The 16,950-nt window shown below is 37.0% G+C and overlaps 1 protein-coding gene across 6 annotated transcripts in view; it reads left to right on the forward strand.

Moving 5' to 3' along the window:
• sema4bb (sema domain, immunoglobulin domain (Ig), transmembrane domain (TM) and short cytoplasmic domain, (semaphorin) 4Bb) overlaps window positions 1-16,950 on the forward strand; it is a 19,402-nt gene continuing 2,452 nt past the window's right edge. For 2 of the 6 annotated variants that reach the window (XR_006155175.1, XM_042727598.1), the window contains exons 1-14: window positions 7,746-7,954; window positions 11,028-11,418; window positions 12,470-12,630; window positions 12,712-12,774; window positions 12,860-12,958; window positions 13,527-13,638; window positions 13,763-13,879; window positions 14,126-14,271; window positions 15,090-15,265; window positions 15,383-15,533; window positions 15,643-15,853; window positions 15,950-16,065; window positions 16,556-16,713; window positions 16,807-16,886. Coding sequence is in view for 5 of the 6 variants with exons in the window: in XM_042727598.1 (XP_042583532.1) it covers window positions 11,262-11,418; window positions 12,470-12,630; window positions 12,712-12,774; window positions 12,860-12,958; window positions 13,527-13,638; window positions 13,763-13,879; window positions 14,126-14,271; window positions 15,090-15,265; window positions 15,383-15,533; window positions 15,643-15,853; window positions 15,950-16,065; window positions 16,556-16,713; window positions 16,807-16,886 (1,747 nt within the window). In the remaining variant the exon portion in view is untranslated. Of the gene's footprint in view, window positions 196-7,745; window positions 7,955-10,646; window positions 10,901-10,955; window positions 11,419-11,769; window positions 12,347-12,469; window positions 12,631-12,711; window positions 12,775-12,859; window positions 12,959-13,526; window positions 13,639-13,762; window positions 13,880-14,125; window positions 14,272-15,089; window positions 15,266-15,382; window positions 15,534-15,642; window positions 15,854-15,949; window positions 16,066-16,555; window positions 16,714-16,806; window positions 16,887-16,950 lie in introns of those variants that run through there. The other 4 variants (XM_042727599.1, XM_042727602.1, XM_042727601.1 and 1 more) reach the window with 4 other exon arrangements.

A 16,950-nucleotide genomic window follows, 5' to 3' on the forward strand; every position in this document is an offset into this window, starting at 1 on the left:
TCTTTATAGTAACCGTTCTTTGTATGAGTGGGCCTTAAGTAGCAGGTGTAGTTATTGGCCTTTGCCGATAATTTTAAAACCACCATATCGGTGCATCACTAAACATAACTATTCACTTCATATTCATATAAACCAGCGAATATTTGGACAAAGTCGTCTTCAAAAGTCAGATTTAACCATCGTGCTTCATGCAAGGTGAGTGTGAACACTTGATGCCTAAACTGTCACCCAGACGGTAAAAGTTGAAACTGATGCTGATACTCTTTCAGCGCGCATCTGAAGATAATGTGTAACGATGATGCACCTGACCTGCGGTCCGAGATGTTTACAAACATTCACAGTGATCATAAAGAAAACCATAACCTCTCACTCTTTCATCTTAAATATGACAACGAGTAACGTTACCCTACACTACAACAAATCCCAATTCACTAGCCAGCTAGCTACAGCTTTAAACTTAGCCAACATTCTTCAGCATCAACAGCCACATCCCATCGAAATGTAAAGAGTTGGAAAAACAAACTTAAGAGAGGGAAACTTGAATCCAGACTGCATGAGGATGGGCCTGTCTTAAGTTTTGCTCCGGTCATACAGTGCGCTAGGCTTAACGTTACTGACGGCGAGCGTGGCCTGCTCTATTCGTTTATGCGGCTCTTTTTCACTCCCTCCATTCCCCTCCCGACGCCATCTGTTTGTGCCATGAGAGAACGTGGAAGTAAAAAGAAAAGGCGACATTTTGGCTCTAACATGACCCACATACTGAATCGCTCTCTCGGAAACACGAGCGCAAATCGTAATGTAGATGTCAGATGAAAAGCGGAAATGTAAATATCAGCATCCAGTTCAGAGTGCACATTATTGTTGAGGCCAGTTAGGCAGAAATCGGTGAGTTTCGCTGGGATAGACAGTGGGCTATGTTTCTATGGCAATAATGAAAGGACCGTTGTCGAACTTACCACGCTCCAAAAATCGGTTGTATACGTAGAAAACACTTTGGAAGATTTGAATGTCGCTTTCTAGTTTGAATTGTTGCTGGTCTGGTTCTCTGTGTTCGGCAGGAAGGAAGGAAGGAAGAAGGGAATGAGAGAAAGAATGACGTGAACGAATAAACAGCCCGGGCTCCTCCTCGCTGTCACAAGTAAATGATGGAGCTCCTGGCCACAAAATATCTGCCTGTACCCTCATCTGATTGAAAATATTGGCAACGCGGACGGTTATATTTATTTAAGAAAATCGACAGAATGTGAGGAAATTGATCGAATGAAATGAAATGCGTTTCAAAGCACAAAATTCATAAACATTAAAGTTAAAGCGTTATGTTTATTCTGTGCCAGTGTTCAACGTGCGCTTTTGTTTTGGGTAATTTATATAAAAAAAAATTAAAAAAAAAAACAGAGGACTTATTCAAATAACGGACGTTAGAGGACGCTATTGTTTCACTAGACTTATTTACGCATCTCTAGCGTAAGCTTGGTAGTTTCTTGCACTAACAGAAGAGGTCGCGCTGTCATTATCTACTGTATAGTGAATTAATTCTTGAGGTCAGTCGATGACAAAATCTGAGTGGTTTACGCGAAATTACAATGGTTTATTGAAAGTAAATTTAAAAAGCTATCACTCTGCACCTCTCCCATGTTTTTCCACTGAAGCTAAGCAGGGTTGAGCCTGATGATCATTACCTGGATGGGGGACCTCCTGGAGAATACAGTTATTGTTGCTAAAAGAAGGGTGCTTGGCATGTGGGGGTTCTGTTGTGTAACCCTGGCATGGCATCATGGTCAATTTGCATGTTGACTCTCCAATTATTCCCATATTCACAGGTGGTGGTAAAGGACTCATGTAAAAAAATGCTGTATCAGTACAGCAAGTGTAAAGTCCTGTAAAACAGGGTTCCAAAGTTGGCCATTATTGGCCAAATTACATGCTTCGACAGGGATTTAGGTGTGACAGTAAAACAGTACAAAGTATGGGTTTAGTGGAAGAATAAAAAGTGCATTAATGATTGTTGATCATGTGCTTGTGGAAAAGGTCACAAGTAACTGAGTTAAAGGTTTCTCATCTGTATATCAAACATTTAGCTTATCATACAAGATTGTTTTCTGTAAATGTTTTGTATGGTGTTAAACAATTAAGCATGCATTGTTATATCAAATATTTATATTCAATACAAGATTATTTGTATAGTGTTTCGTAACATTTCATATTATAATTTGTTCAAAAATTATTAGGGTATAATGTGTTTAACTGACATGTTTTTTTTTCTGCCTGCTGGATTTCCATTAAGTTATTGCTCAGGGTCAGTGCTGATCTGAACTGAGATGGAGATCTGTTTCTTTCCATTGCATCATGTCCCCTCAACATCTGTGACCAGTAGGATCTCCAAGCTGGAAGACTGAGTGTTTGTGTGTGTGCTTGACCCTGTGTAAATTTTATTAGGCTTGAGTATTCCCATCCCATCGGGATGCACCTGGAAGGAGAAATCGTTATGATTCAGAATGTCTCCTGAATGCAGGAATTATAATATACATCTCACTTATATGTATTTGTATACATGTGCACAAACACATACATACATCAACAGGTGGTTACTGTGCAGTAAGCCAGAACATTATTTCAGCTCTTGGCATCTGAATGTGTGAAAGAAGCCTTTCTCCTTCTATGGGTGTGTATCCACACCCACAGCGGGGTGTGTATAGATCCAGTGGGAGAGATTAGCTTGAGAAATTCTGGCTGCAATTCAGTGCTGAGTGAATCATAAAAAGAACATATACACACACAACACATGGAGTACATGTACTCTCCCACATTCGGCGACACTCCACCCCCTGCGTACAAAGTGAATGGAGTGGCATTCAGTGCTAGGTTGACAGGTCTGTATTAGCCCAGTTCCCATCATGCAGAGTTGGCCTAGTGTTTTAGGACAAGACCCTCATTAGTTTCAGGCCTGGGCATACTGAGTGGAACTAATGATGAGAAGTGAGGTCTAAAACGGCACTTCATGTCCTGACTGGTCTTTTATTAGGGTCAGTGCTACTTTCATTTGGGAGATCCGGAGAGATTTTTTTTATCCTGTCAAGATGTGCAGTTATACAGTTAAGACTTGTTTAAAACTAACCTGTTACTGACAGAGAAATTGGAATCAGTTTGTTGAGCCGCTCAAGAAAGGTCAGGGCATTGACTTTGAACATCCTGCTCTTAGTTTCTGTCCTTCTCTTCTTCTCACAGTCTCCCACCGCCTTTCCCTTTTTCTTTCACGGTTTCACTCACTTGATTCCTGTTTTGTTGCTCTGAGAGATGAGGTAACGGTCCCCAGAGCACTGTCCATTCTCATTCAGTTCTCATTCAAATATGTCTTGCAAATAAGCCTGAACGACCCAAAAAGTATCCTCTTAACAGAAAATAAGCAGATACTTGGATTTAGAGTTGCATTCCTAGTAATGATGACATTACAGCATTTTTGTTACTCTGAAATGCCAATTTATTTTTTGTGTACAGGTCACAAACTAACACAACTGTTATGACAGCTCATTATTTCTGAGAGTTGGCTGCCTAAGAAGGGTCAGGTCGTCATCTGTTAGTCTGTTTTCCTTGTTTTATTGTTTCAAGAATGCAACTGACCCACATAGACTCAATGAAGGACATTACTGTCAAGTTTCATTTTGATAAAAACTTTGCTTAAGACCAAACTGCTATGAAACTGTTAATATAATCTACTTCCTTTCTCAATTTATTGACATATGTATAAAAATATGTACTACTCATTGCATACAAGTCAATTGCCCATTCCTGATATATCCATTACACTCTAATGTAAACATTTAAAGGGACAGTTCATCCAAAAATGAAAATTCTGTCATTATTTACTGACCCTAATGTCACCCTAATGTTGTTCCAAACCTATTGAAGCTTGTTTCTGCGATAGGATAAAAAAAAAAAGAAGTTAGTTGCAACTTTTCTCACAACCCACATTTCTAAGATGAATATGAACTTGCAATTGCAAACACAAAGTCAGAACCCCCCCTGTTTTTTTTGAGTAGGTATTGCATTTCATTTTTTTTTCTGAGATATTGAGTTTATGATTTTTTTTTTTATTGGCAGAAACAAGCTTCCAAGCCACCCTGTAAGATTTTCTTTTTTTTCAGTGAAAAACAGAAAAAGATATTGGCTAAAAACTAAATTATTGGCAGAAATGTGATTTTTTCTTTTTTTTTGCTTGTTGTCTGTTGTTGTTGGATACAGAAAAAAAATCAACTTAAAGGCAAAGGTAGGTGACTGCCTTGGGCCCTCAAAACAGGGGCCCCCAAATTTCTAGGAGATGCAATAAGCGCGCGGATGAACGGTTGCTGTTTACGATGTTTGTTACCCACGACAACGGTCTGCGTTTCCGAGTTGAACGTGCTTCTTGTGTATCCTGCTTGTAGCAAATGTGCATCTGAAACTGCTGCACGAGCCCCCCCGCCGCACCACCTCTCTCTGCGTCCGCTTGTTTTGCAGAGATCTTGCTAATTTCTGACATAGCACAGCTAGTGTCTTTTCTTATGTGAGATATTAAAGATTCAGCGAAAACAATTATATATAAATCGGGATTTTTTTATCTATTTCATATGCACGGAAGGGAGAAACATGGGGTCGCGTTTCAGCTTCCAAGTTGTCTGACAACAGAACCCTGTTAAGATGGTTTTTAAACATATATTGCATTCAGTTTTTTCATGTTGATTAGAGTATTAAAAAAAAAGTCCCAGATTATCAGCTGAAAGATATTGGCTGAGACTAAAAGCCTTGTCTGAAACCGAGGGAACTATTTAAGGTACATTTAGATTTCAACTATATTAAGTTGCGTCCAAGTTAACTCAACGTTTTCACGATTAAATGTTTTAATTGATTGACAGCCCTAAGTTAAAATGACTAAAATTAAATGTAGGCTTACGCTGGTAAACTTGTTGTTTTTTCATTGTTGTTGTTGTTTTTTATCGGGGAAACCACTATATTTCTTACGTTCCAAAAGCACCTCCTACTGGTAGAAATAATGCAAATGCAGTTTTTGTATGCAAAAATTTTCCTGAATGATTCTTGAAAAAAGGTTCAGTTGTGAGGTTAATCAATTGCTGTAAGATTAAATGTAAATGTTAATGAAGGAATCCTATTTTAACATGTACATAAAAAATTAGAAGAAACATTGTGGCACCATTGTGCAGTAAGCTCTAGTTGCAGTAAATGTGTTGTGGCCCCATTCCTATATTTGCCTGGGGCCCCCAATTCACTCCGCCCCTGATGCAAATAGTACTTTTCTGGATTCCTGGAGGCAGCTCTAGGCAGATTGTTATCCTTGCTCTAGGCAGATTGTGGCTAGTCCTGTTATATGGACTGCCGGTCACTCTGACTAACGTCAGTTCTTAATCACCAGTCAAGTCTCCGAGCCTGGGAATGCAACCACTGTGTTTACACAAGATATCCCTCTCTCTTGCCACAACTCATCAGACTGTTCCCGCCATGCACTGAGGGCAGAACTGCCCAGCAGCAACACTCTGAACTGGCTCGAATCCTAGAAGCATTAACAATTTGGTGACTCTTGGATGTTTTGATTTCATTTGAATTTGAAGAGGAGGATATGACGGCTTGCTGAATCAAACACATGTGACTCGGTGTGTATATGCAAGAGAGAGAGGAATAAAAGAATAAGAAAAGGAGGATTTGGGTTCAGCATCGTCAGCCAGTCCATTAGGGATACCAGAAATATCTTGAGAGAGACACTGTCTTTCTCTTTAATATCTCCGGTACCCCAAAAGAGTGCTTTAGTTGCAAGTCTAGACTATTTCGGTTGTCTGCTCTTTCTGCTGAATGCATTTGGTCTCTCAGTCTATCAATGTTTCATACACCAAACCACATTTGATGGACCATCATAAGTCATCTATCTAGCTGTGCATTTGTATGTCTTCCAAAGAAACAAATGTTTCAGAGATTTATGTGAAATTACACAGTACTCCCTACTGCAGTAGTCATTTTGAAACCACATTATATTTATGAATTTAGGAACACACAGCTGTGACACACGACTCACCATGATAAAATATAATCTTCAGGTAATAAAAGCATAAGAAAAATGTTGAGTAAGACCAGCGGTTTACCTTTAGGTAGAAAACCTAAAATTGTAGACGAAGTTGGTATAGTCCACCGAGTGAAAGCGCATTGTGCACATGACTCGGGGCTCTCATTTCTCATTTGTTCAATTGTGGAGTAGACCGAACAGTTGCTGGTTTCCTAGGAGACAAGGGCAGACGCTGAGCTTACGCCTGTACAAATAAGACAGTACAGCATGACATAGAAGCATTCCAGAACCTTTCTCTCTGGTTCTTCCTCATTATAGATGAAACACTTTTTGTATTTACATAAGTTCTTCATGGCATGCATTCTGTTATTTCTGCACAAACAGGGTGCAGTTGGTGAATGAATACCAGGTGAACAAAGCAACATACTAACTTTGAATCTCAATCAGGACACAATAACAGAGTGAATGAATCAAAAGAATGCCATTACCAGTCAAAAGACGATGAAAAAGACTGTACCACCCGAGGTTGGAAAAAATCCTTTTGATAACCAACTCCTGACTAAGAGCACAACTGCTCATTAGAAGTATTAAACTGCATTTGATGCAGTCTGCCGTACTTTACTAGAGATTTCATGGATGCCTGAGCTCAGCTCTGGCCCTTGCTGCTGATCTACCTCTAATCCCCTGTAATTTCCTTTGAGTGCTACACTGGGAATTATTCTCTTCAATTTAAATGACTACCTAACTTTGGGAGTCCAAGAAAACCAGAAACCTCAAATATCGTCTGGTTGGCTGCACTATTTTTAAACTATTAAACCCTTTTTAGATAAAAGCAACAGCAAACAAACAAAGACTTACATATGTTGGTATAGTTACATTTAAGGTAGCCTACTTAAAAACACTTGTTTTCAAGGTAACAATGATGACCAATTATGCAATGTTTTAGTTAAAGTACAATATGTATATATATATATATATATATATATATATATAGATAGATAGATAGATAGATAGATATAGATATACTGCATGTAGGTATATATAGATATAGATATGTGTGTGTGTGTATATATATATATATATATATATATATATATATATATATATATATATATATATATATATATATATATATATTTTACAATCTCAATGAATTAGAATGTCATGGAAAAGTTCATTTATTTCAGTAATTCAACTAAAATTGTGAAACTCGTGTATTAAATAAATTCAGTGCACACAGACTGAAGTAGTTTAAGTCTTTGGTTCTTTTAATTGTGATGATTTTGGCTCACATTTAACAAAACCCCACCAATTCACTATCTCAACAGATTAGAATACTTTATAAGATTCTAATATTTATAAGATTTATAAAAAATAAAAATAAAATCATTTTTAGTGAATTGTTGGCCTTCTGGAAACTATGTTCATTTACTGTACATGTACTCTATACTTGGTAGGGGCTGCTATAAGGAAATATGTTTTTATTCTTCTTGGATTATCATTTTTTGTCCCCCAAAATTGCTTGCCAGAAAAAAAAAAGAAAAAAGAAAAAAAAAACTTTTGGGTCTTATTTACCAACTGAGCAATTCTGACTGTAGTTTCCACATTGGGTACAACTGTGACTATGAATAAAACATAGTGTTTCTCTGCCAGACCTCAGGATAAAGAGAGTACCTCTAGTTTGATGTGAGTGTGTTAAGAGGTGTGGCTCCAGTGAATGGTTGGAGGAGGGTCGAGTTTCAGTCTCAGCGGTAGATCCATGAGCGAAGAAATCAGCGGCTGAATTTTACACAGTTAACCGGGACTGAGAGGAACCATGCTGGAATAAAAATCTGAAAGCTCATTTACGGCTCGCATCAGCTGGCAGTCTCTTCGGAGAGCGGTGTGATGGCTTTAAGCGCTTTAGTGGTAAGTTGCGTAGCCTATATAAACAATAAGTTAAAGGGGCAGTGTGTTGACCAAGAGGTGCGATCGAGGACTCCGTATTGTTCGTAGAAGATGTAGCACTGACCACGTTTTTCTGTTGAATGCTGTCACCTGTTGCAAAACATCACTTTTTGAAGTCAATTATTCATTTTCGTTTAACATAAGTGCTTTGGTACTAAACGTGCACTAGGATCCAGACTGTATATATGGTGTGTTTGTAGTGGTAGTAGTGGGTGGTTGAGTAGGTGGGTGGAAATGGGCTCAAATAAACAAGGTGGTGCTGGATTGTGCATATGTGCTCTCATACAGTCACCGCAAAGTAAAACTCGACATATGTGTGAGGGAAGAATAAACGTTGGAAGTAGGACGAACTGTGCAAGAATAGAGCACTGATAAAAGCTGTGAATGAAACGTATCCTAATTTTATTGCGTTCATTTTAGATCTTTGGCATAGACGTTGCTTTTAATTTGATTCAAGTGAGGTAGATCTTCAGCAAAACGAGGACAGTGGCAGTTTACAGCAAATGTGACCACTATATATACAGTTAAACAATTCTCTTGATAACAAACAATGTTTTGTCAAATTAGGGCTGTCACTTTATATAACATATTCTGTTAAAGTGGAATAGTGCTTAAAACAGACCCTCATGAAAAATGAAATGGAGTTATCATTTTTGATACTGAATCTTGATCACATCCACTGTGATGATGTCAGGCAAATGAAAGCATCTACACAATGGAAAAAAACACAAACATTATATTTGATTGGCTACTGATATTTGAAGAGCATTTGATCATGAAATGTATTTATCCCATGTTTGCAGAACTAATTCTGTTAAGTGTTTCCTTTTTTTCATCAGGAGTGCATTCTTTAACATTACTAATTGATATTAATTATTTTAATTATGAGTGGATTCTGTAAACCGATAATATCCTCCCTGATTATGTCAGCTGGACTTTTTGTTTTTGCTTCAGACCATGTGACCTTGGAGTGTAGTATAAGGGAGGCTTGATAATGATTAACACTTGAGATAACAATTTTATTGAAAATAGTGATCAAAACATTTTTTTTTCTACAAAAGATGATTTTAGTTACTGATTTATAACAAAGTAATAAAAACTGAGGAAATCTTTCAAATGTTTTCAATCAAAGACTGACAACTAAGTGTTTATTAAAAAAACCGGAACAACTGTAGTTCGTCTCTGGTTGGGTAACTGAAGAGAGCACATGAAAGCAGTCCCTTATTGTTTACTTAAACTCTGCTCTGTTTAGAACTGCATCAGCCTTTTGGATAAAAGGCTATGAGGGCTAGACAATGAATACCTTGTATGTCCTATCACAGAACCGTTTGATGTTTATATTATTTAGTAAAGATAGTGTGAGTTCTTCTTCTGTTTTGGGTCAGTTGGGAGTCAGCAAATGAAAACCTCTCACCATTTGGCTTATTACTTTGTCAGAGGAAGACTGTTCTCACCATGTCACTCCTCAGGACATGAAAAGATCCTTTGCTTTTAACAGTCTGAGAACATGAGCACCAGACTGTTGCTGCTTGTGCCAGTGTGCAATTTCTGTTGTTTTTACTTGTAGATGACCTTCAGGATTTTCAGTAGAACTAATTGATAAAGATGCCTTTATTGAACTTTTTGCCCTAGGGACTTGCCATTCAAATGGAAGTAGTAAAAGTAACCAGACCAATGTTGTACTGCCCTTTTCCAGTTAGTATAATAAAAGTGTTTTAGGGGAAATAGACAGCCTGTAAATTTTATTGCATATATCAGAGATCTTTTTGAAGTGAAAGATAACAAGTTTGACTTCTGTATCTACGGCTTCTCTAGTAGTTTACGATGCAATGCATCGCATTTTTGGTGACAATGAGAAGAGTCTGCTGAGAAAGATTTAGTTGAGATTTGTTCACACAGCATAATGTTTAATTCTGTTAAAAAGAATTACATCACATTTTGAATTAATTGTAATCTTATGTATAACCTACAAAATCCTCAGGTTGAGAGGTCATATTATTAATCACCCTTTCATGTCATCATCTTTTGATATTATGCACTAAATCAGGTGATTTCAACATAAATGGAGGATTAATTGGCATATTAATAACATATCAGTAATTGGCAAAAACTATATATATTGTGTAGGGGAACTTTTGGTGCATGTGATTGGGTGGCTGTAGCTGTAGTTCATGTAAGTGTGAGCAACATGTTTTATTTTTACCTCAGTCTTTAATCATTTAGAAGTGCCTGACTTCCAGTTCTGACTCTTGAGTCTTAACAGGAGCACAGGACAGTTCTGTCTGCAGGCTGCATGTGTGTTTGTGTACAACTTGTTCTTGTAGTTGAAACATCTATCCATTATTTTGTCTATATTGTAGATGAATACATCTATATTTGTATATTTTTTTTCATGACTTAACTTTGACTATTTAATTATCTAAATTGTTAAAATGTTATTTTATGGTTTGCTCAAGACAAAATAGTCACCTGATCTATCTAACAGTTTATTTTATGTCAGTCTATTTGGAATTGGATTTGAATGCTGATCCAATTTTCTCCAAAAGGAAAGCAAAATAAATAAATAATACAAATATTACAGATAAATAGAAACTGAGAACATGAGCGTAATCAGTATGGCATTTTGTTATTTTATTTGTGTGTTGTGTTTAAGGCTACAGAGACTACACAGCCTTCCTGTTTTCAGGACATACCAACCTTAAAAGCTGATCAGGCCAAAAGGGAGGAGTGCATTTCCAAATTCTGTTTGGATAATGTCATGCAGAGGAGGACATGAGATTCAACCTCTTTCCCAGAAAAGCACTGAAGCATGTGTTGTGGATGTAGAGATCAGTCTCTTTTGAACTGAAAAACACCCACTTAATTTCTTTAATTCAGACTTCACATGTCTTTTGGATCAGCTCAGCTGTGAGTGTTTGTAACAATTTTTGTGAAATTAAATGATCTTATTATTCCTTCGCAGGGAAGCTGCATCATTCAGTGTGTTAGTTTCTGTCTGATGATGTGACTAAGTGTCTCCCTCTGCTGATTCCAGGCCGTCTAATTGGAGTTTGCTAAGCAGATAGTCCCTAAAAGGAGGAATGTGTGTGTTTGCCCACAAGGATCTGATATTTCTTCACCTTTGACTTCTTTGAGGACATAACTGAAATATGGAAAGGTCTCAGTGACCTTAAGAATCCCAGTAAGAATCAACGACGGGGTGTAAACATAACATTTGAATACCAAAGATACCTGGAATATAACCATCTTTAGCTGCAAAGCAGAAACCATGGCAACCAAATGTAAAGACCAATGGAAAGTATCCATGGAAACCACAAACTCTGCCTGGCTCTTGCTTTGGACCATATGGATTTTTTTGGCTGGAGTCTTACAAGCAACTGTGGCGAGTGAAGATGATGTCACAGCACGCATCAGTTTCACATACAGTGAGTGCAAGAATCGAATATTCATTATTTTACAGATGCTTTCTTATTTAAAGCTATTCACAATTAGTAATAGCTAATTCACTCACTTAGTAATGTAATAGTTACACCTAGAGCTAGTGGGGGTTAAGTTCATTCACACTGGTGCTATGGTAGCATGATACGGTGATGGTATCAGGTGGTTATTCCATGTTGTTTTGATCAGAGTTAAAGTATTATAGAGATAGATATATAAATTATTTTGTTTATTAATAAGGTTTAGTATGGTTGTTTTTTTTAGTGAATTTATTTTTGTGATGGTAAAGCTGAATTTTCAGCAGCTGTTACTTCAGTCCTCGGTGTCACATGATCCTTCAGAAATAAATATAAAAACACATTATGTGCCATTATGATCACAAAAGCAGTAGTGAGCACTGCATTCTGTAGAAGAAGCTCTGCTGGCCCAGATTCCCTCAGACTCCTACTCATCTGAAATAATTTAGCTCAATTTTAGGGCTACTTGAACTGCCATGATGTTTCTTATTCCCAAAAGACCCATTACGAGACTGTTCCAAATGTTGCATTCACTCATCTTAGCCAAACACACAGGAGAGTTTAATCCTTGATTGTAAACATTTACAAGAGCTATTAGAACCATTTGCAAACCCTGGCTGGTGTACTGTATCAGAGTAATAGCCATGCTCATTAATCATTTGAGGTTGAAAATGCAAATGTAATAGTTGTACTTAGAACAAAACGGCTTGTAAAGGGTTTTATATGAGTAAACACTGATGTTAGTGACCTCTGTGCCCTGCCAGGAAAACCTTCTGGACATGCAAACTGACGTAATTTTCAACGGGTTGGTTTGAGTGCCAGGTTTTTGTAGTTTTGAAGGTGCATCCCATGTGAGGAATGCAGGATGAATTTTGAATGTACTGTAAGAATTTAGCCTGTAAGTTGAGTATATATGGGTGAAATCTAAAGCTTTGTCAGATAACAAGCTTTTTTGTTCTTTTTATGAAGTGAATTTAAGCTGCGTATTTAAAGTAATGTGTGTGTGTGTGTGTGTGTTCAGATGCAGAAGGACGATCAGTGAGAGAGTTCTCTGTGGATGGTGTGTATAACTATTCAACCCTTCTGCTGAGTCCGGATGAAAACAAGATCTACGTGGGAGCCAGGGAGAACATATTCTCTCTCAGCCTGGATAACATCAGTGTGACGTATCTGCAGAAAACTGTAAGTGCACGCGAGAATGTTTGTAGTAGTGTGTAGGTGTGCATTTTGATGTTACTCACCATTGTTTTGTATCTTTTGCAGCTCACATGGAGCACTCCTGAAAGTAAGAGGGACGAGTGTATTTTCAAGGGAAAGGACCCCCAGGTATGTGGGGATCGTTAATGTAAATGTGAAACAATATATCAACAACGTAAAAACTAAAAAATAATCTGTCTCTTATGTGTTTCAGACTGATTGTTTCAACTACATCAAGATTTTACTGCGTCTGAACAGCACACACCTGTATGTGTGTGGAACGTATGCCTTCAGTCCCATCTGTGCTTACATCGTGAGACATTTTTTTCTCTTTATGATGTTATGATGATTAAGTTCTTAGAAGGTTAGTCTTTGTATTCATGTTGGCTTCATATGGTTTTATGAAACTTTTGTCATGTTAGTATCAAGTCAAAATAATAATATAAAGGTAAAATTAAAACAAATTATCTAATATTTTATAAGACTTTTTGACCTTTTTTTTTTTTATATATAATTTATCATTTTGTTTTTTTCCCCCATTTTTTGGTTAGAAGACATGACTTTTATTTTGCATTTTTCCTCAAATTTTAATAAGCAGTTTTGTTCTAAATAAGAATAGATAAAAAGGTTATCAATAGATAGATTGTCTAGATAAAATATGACAATCTACTTAATAATAAATTAATTAGATGTATTCAAGTCATTATATATATATATATAAATAAAAAAATTGTATGTATTTTTGATCAAAATACTATAGTGTCAAAATACTATATATTTTATAGTAATACTACTATAAAATATCAATGACCCATTTGTATAAATGTATCTGGTGTCATTTGTTCTAACTGTTCCTCTGTGTTTTTCTGGAAATTCTGTAGAACATTTCAAGTTTCTCTCTGGAAAGAGATGAAAAGGGGGAACACATTATGGAGGACGGACGTGGACGCTGTCCATTTAATCCAGAATACAGATCTACAGCTATTACACTGGGTGAGTATACTCATGCAAAAACAATGCAATCATTTCGTTTGAACTTCATATATAAACATCATTAAGTTGGATGAAAATGGTAATTTAGTGTTAATAAGCACTTGTATGTTTTGTTGTGTTACAGATGGGGAACTGTACACTGCTACTGTCAGTAACTTCCAGGGAAATGAACCCACCATATATAGGAGTCTAGGTTCTGGCACCCCTCTCAAAACGGAGAACTCTCTCAACTGGCTCCAGGGTAAATATATACAAACACACACTTCCTCACAAGGGACGTCTTAGGAGATAAATATCTAAAAATAAATGCCAACATCGATGATTACAGAACCCTGCTTTCTCACGCATGTTGAAAACTAATTATTGCTGACTGATACTGAGGTTAAATAAACAGTTATACAATTTTGTTTTCTGGAATATGTTTTTGAAAGTGTTTTTATTTCTGTATGTGTGTGTGTGTGCGTGTGTGTTTGGTGCGGTCCGTTAGACCCAGCGTTTGTAGGTTCTGCTCATATTACAGATTCAGACAGCGAGAGGAGTGATGATCAGATCTACTTTTTCTTCAGCGAAATGGGGAAAGAGTTTGACTTCTTTGATAACACCATAGTGTCCAGGATCGCACGTGTGTGTAAGGTAAGATGGATTATTTAAGCAGTTCACACACTGTTGATAAAGTCAGCATAAACCTGAGAAAGAACACGTACTGACACGCACATACACAAATGCCAATATTTCCAATATCACCATGCACTTAGCATATTCTTATCTTCTAAAGATTCCTCATTCTGCTTTAGCTCTAAAGGTCAACAAAAAAATCAAAATATTTCCTGGTGTGATTATGCAAAATCCATTACTGCACATTACATTATAAAGTCTTAATAGTCTTCTATTAAAATGTAAAGACTTGCTCTGGCTCTTTTTTTGTCAACTATTGGATAGTGTTAACCTATAATTAAAAAGCTTTGTTTTAGAAAATACATAATTCAACTAGCTTAATTTACTTTAGGATAGACTTTTGGTGACAAATAAATAATAATACAGACATTGTAACAATTCAAAGCTGGTTGAAAATCTTGTTTTAATTTAGGGTAGACTTTTGGTGAAAGATATGTTGTAATAGGTGAATTGTAATGTGAAATCTTAAGTAGTTGTTGTAATATGTGTGTTACTTGAGAGTTTGTGAATTAGGTAGCTGATGAACAAGGTGAATCACAGGAGACTGTGAACTCTTTAGTCTTTAGTACCTGGAGAATTATATATGTACAGCAACAGGGTTTTTTACCACGTTTGTACAGGGGTTGTTTTTAATAGTTTAGTACCACGTTATGTACAGCAACAGGGTTTTTTGTGGAGTTATGATGCCCCCTACCGGTCTTTCTAAGTATTGTGAATTATTGAGTCTATATGTTGGTTTGAAAGTGTTAATCATTTGTTTGTGTGTGTGACCTCAGGAGGATCAAGGTGGGGAGAGAGTCCTGCAGAAGAAATGGACCACATTTCTGAAAGCTCAACTCTTGTGTTCGCTACCGGACGATGGCTTTCCTTTCAACATCATACAGGATGTGTATGTGCTTCCAGCCCAACGCAAGAAAAACACACTCCTCTATGCAATCTTCACTTCTCAGTGGTGAGCAAAAAATGTAGAGTGGCAAAGGAAGATAAGCTTGAAGGGAGAGGATGTTTTTCATTAATCATACTAGAAACTGATTGTAGCATTGGTAATTTGTTGCTATATGTTTTGTAGGAGTAAAGGTCTGGCAGGCAGTTCAGCAGTGTGTGTGTTCGGCATGGATCAAGTAGAAAAAGCGTTTAATGGCCGTTACAAAGAAGTGAACCGAGAGACACAGCAATGGTACACACACACTCACTCTGTACCTGAACCACGACCTGGAATGGTAAGATGACACACACTCCCACATATACACTTTACCAGTTCTATATAAGTGGAGCATCTTTGAGTTTCCATTAAGCTTTTTGTGAAGATTTTTTTTGTCCTTTCTGCAGTGTATTACTAATGCTTCAAGGCATCTTGGAATAGACTCATCCCTTGATATGCCAGATAAGGTACTGAACTTTGTGAAAGACCACTTTCTGATGGACAGTCCTGTCAAAAGTCAGCCTGTGCTCTTCACACACTCTGTGCACTACACACAAATTGCTGTGCACCACGTGCAAGGCCTCCATGAAGCTTACGATGTGATGTTCATTGGCACTGGTATGTGTTTTTTTTGTTTGTTTTTGAGTGTCTGAGTTTCTGTGATCTCGTTTCTTTTCTAAATGGCTGTTGATGTTATGCTCTGTGATTTGTCAGATGATGGACGTTTGCAAAAGGCTGTGAATGTAGTCGGTGTGATGCACATCATTGAGGAGATCCAACTGTTCCCAGAGGAACAACCTGTACAAAACATAGAGCTGGATTCAACTAAGGTGTGTGTGTTTATGCGGTAACACTTTACAATTCAAAACACTTTATGTGCTAACACTTTTCAGTTTGTTAGAATTAGCTAATGCATTAAATATCATGAACTAACGATGAACGATACTTTTACAGCATTTATTAAATTTGGTTAATTTTAGTTTCTACATATACTGATACATTTTTAACATTTCAATTTCAAGAACATGAATTAACAGAAAGTGTTACTGTTTATGCTTATGAAACGGTGCATAAAAAGTAACTGTTGAACACAGTTATGCTTCTTCGTTTTTTTTTGTGACATTGTAAAATGTCAGTTTTAATCATTTTAATGCTTCCTTGCTGAATAAAATGATGAAATTCTTTTTTGAAAAATATTGTATTGACCCCAAACTTCTGAATGGTGTATTTGAACAAACATTTACACATTTTACTTGCCTTTGTGCTCCATAAAGCATTCATTTCACTCTCTTACTTTGAACCCTCTCTCTCAACAAACAGGGTTTGTTATTTGTGTCGTCACACTCTGGTATTGTGCAGCTGCCAGTAGCAAACTGCAGTTTCCATAACAACTGTGGCGAGTGTGTTTTGGCAAGAGACCCATACTGTGCTTGGACAGGCACACACTGTACTGATGTCACACGTATCCCACCACAAGAGTAAGTCTTCTTTACTTCCCTTTTCCAGATCATCTGTTGAAGTAATCATTTTCTGTACCAATACCAGTTTCTACCTTCTTTTGCATATTTCAGCAAATGGCAGCAGGATATTGAGAAGGCAGACACTTTAAAATGTAACAGCAAAATGTTGAGTGTGTACTCTGAGAGCTCAGGTAAACCTACAAATCCCAACATATACAAGCATCTATCATCCATCTGAATATCTCATAACACCCA

The sequence above is a fragment of the Cyprinus carpio genome, chromosome B7 (genome assembly GCF_018340385.1).
Source record: "Cyprinus carpio isolate SPL01 chromosome B7, ASM1834038v1, whole genome shotgun sequence".
Taxonomy (NCBI): Eukaryota; Metazoa; Chordata; class Actinopteri; order Cypriniformes; family Cyprinidae; genus Cyprinus; species Cyprinus carpio.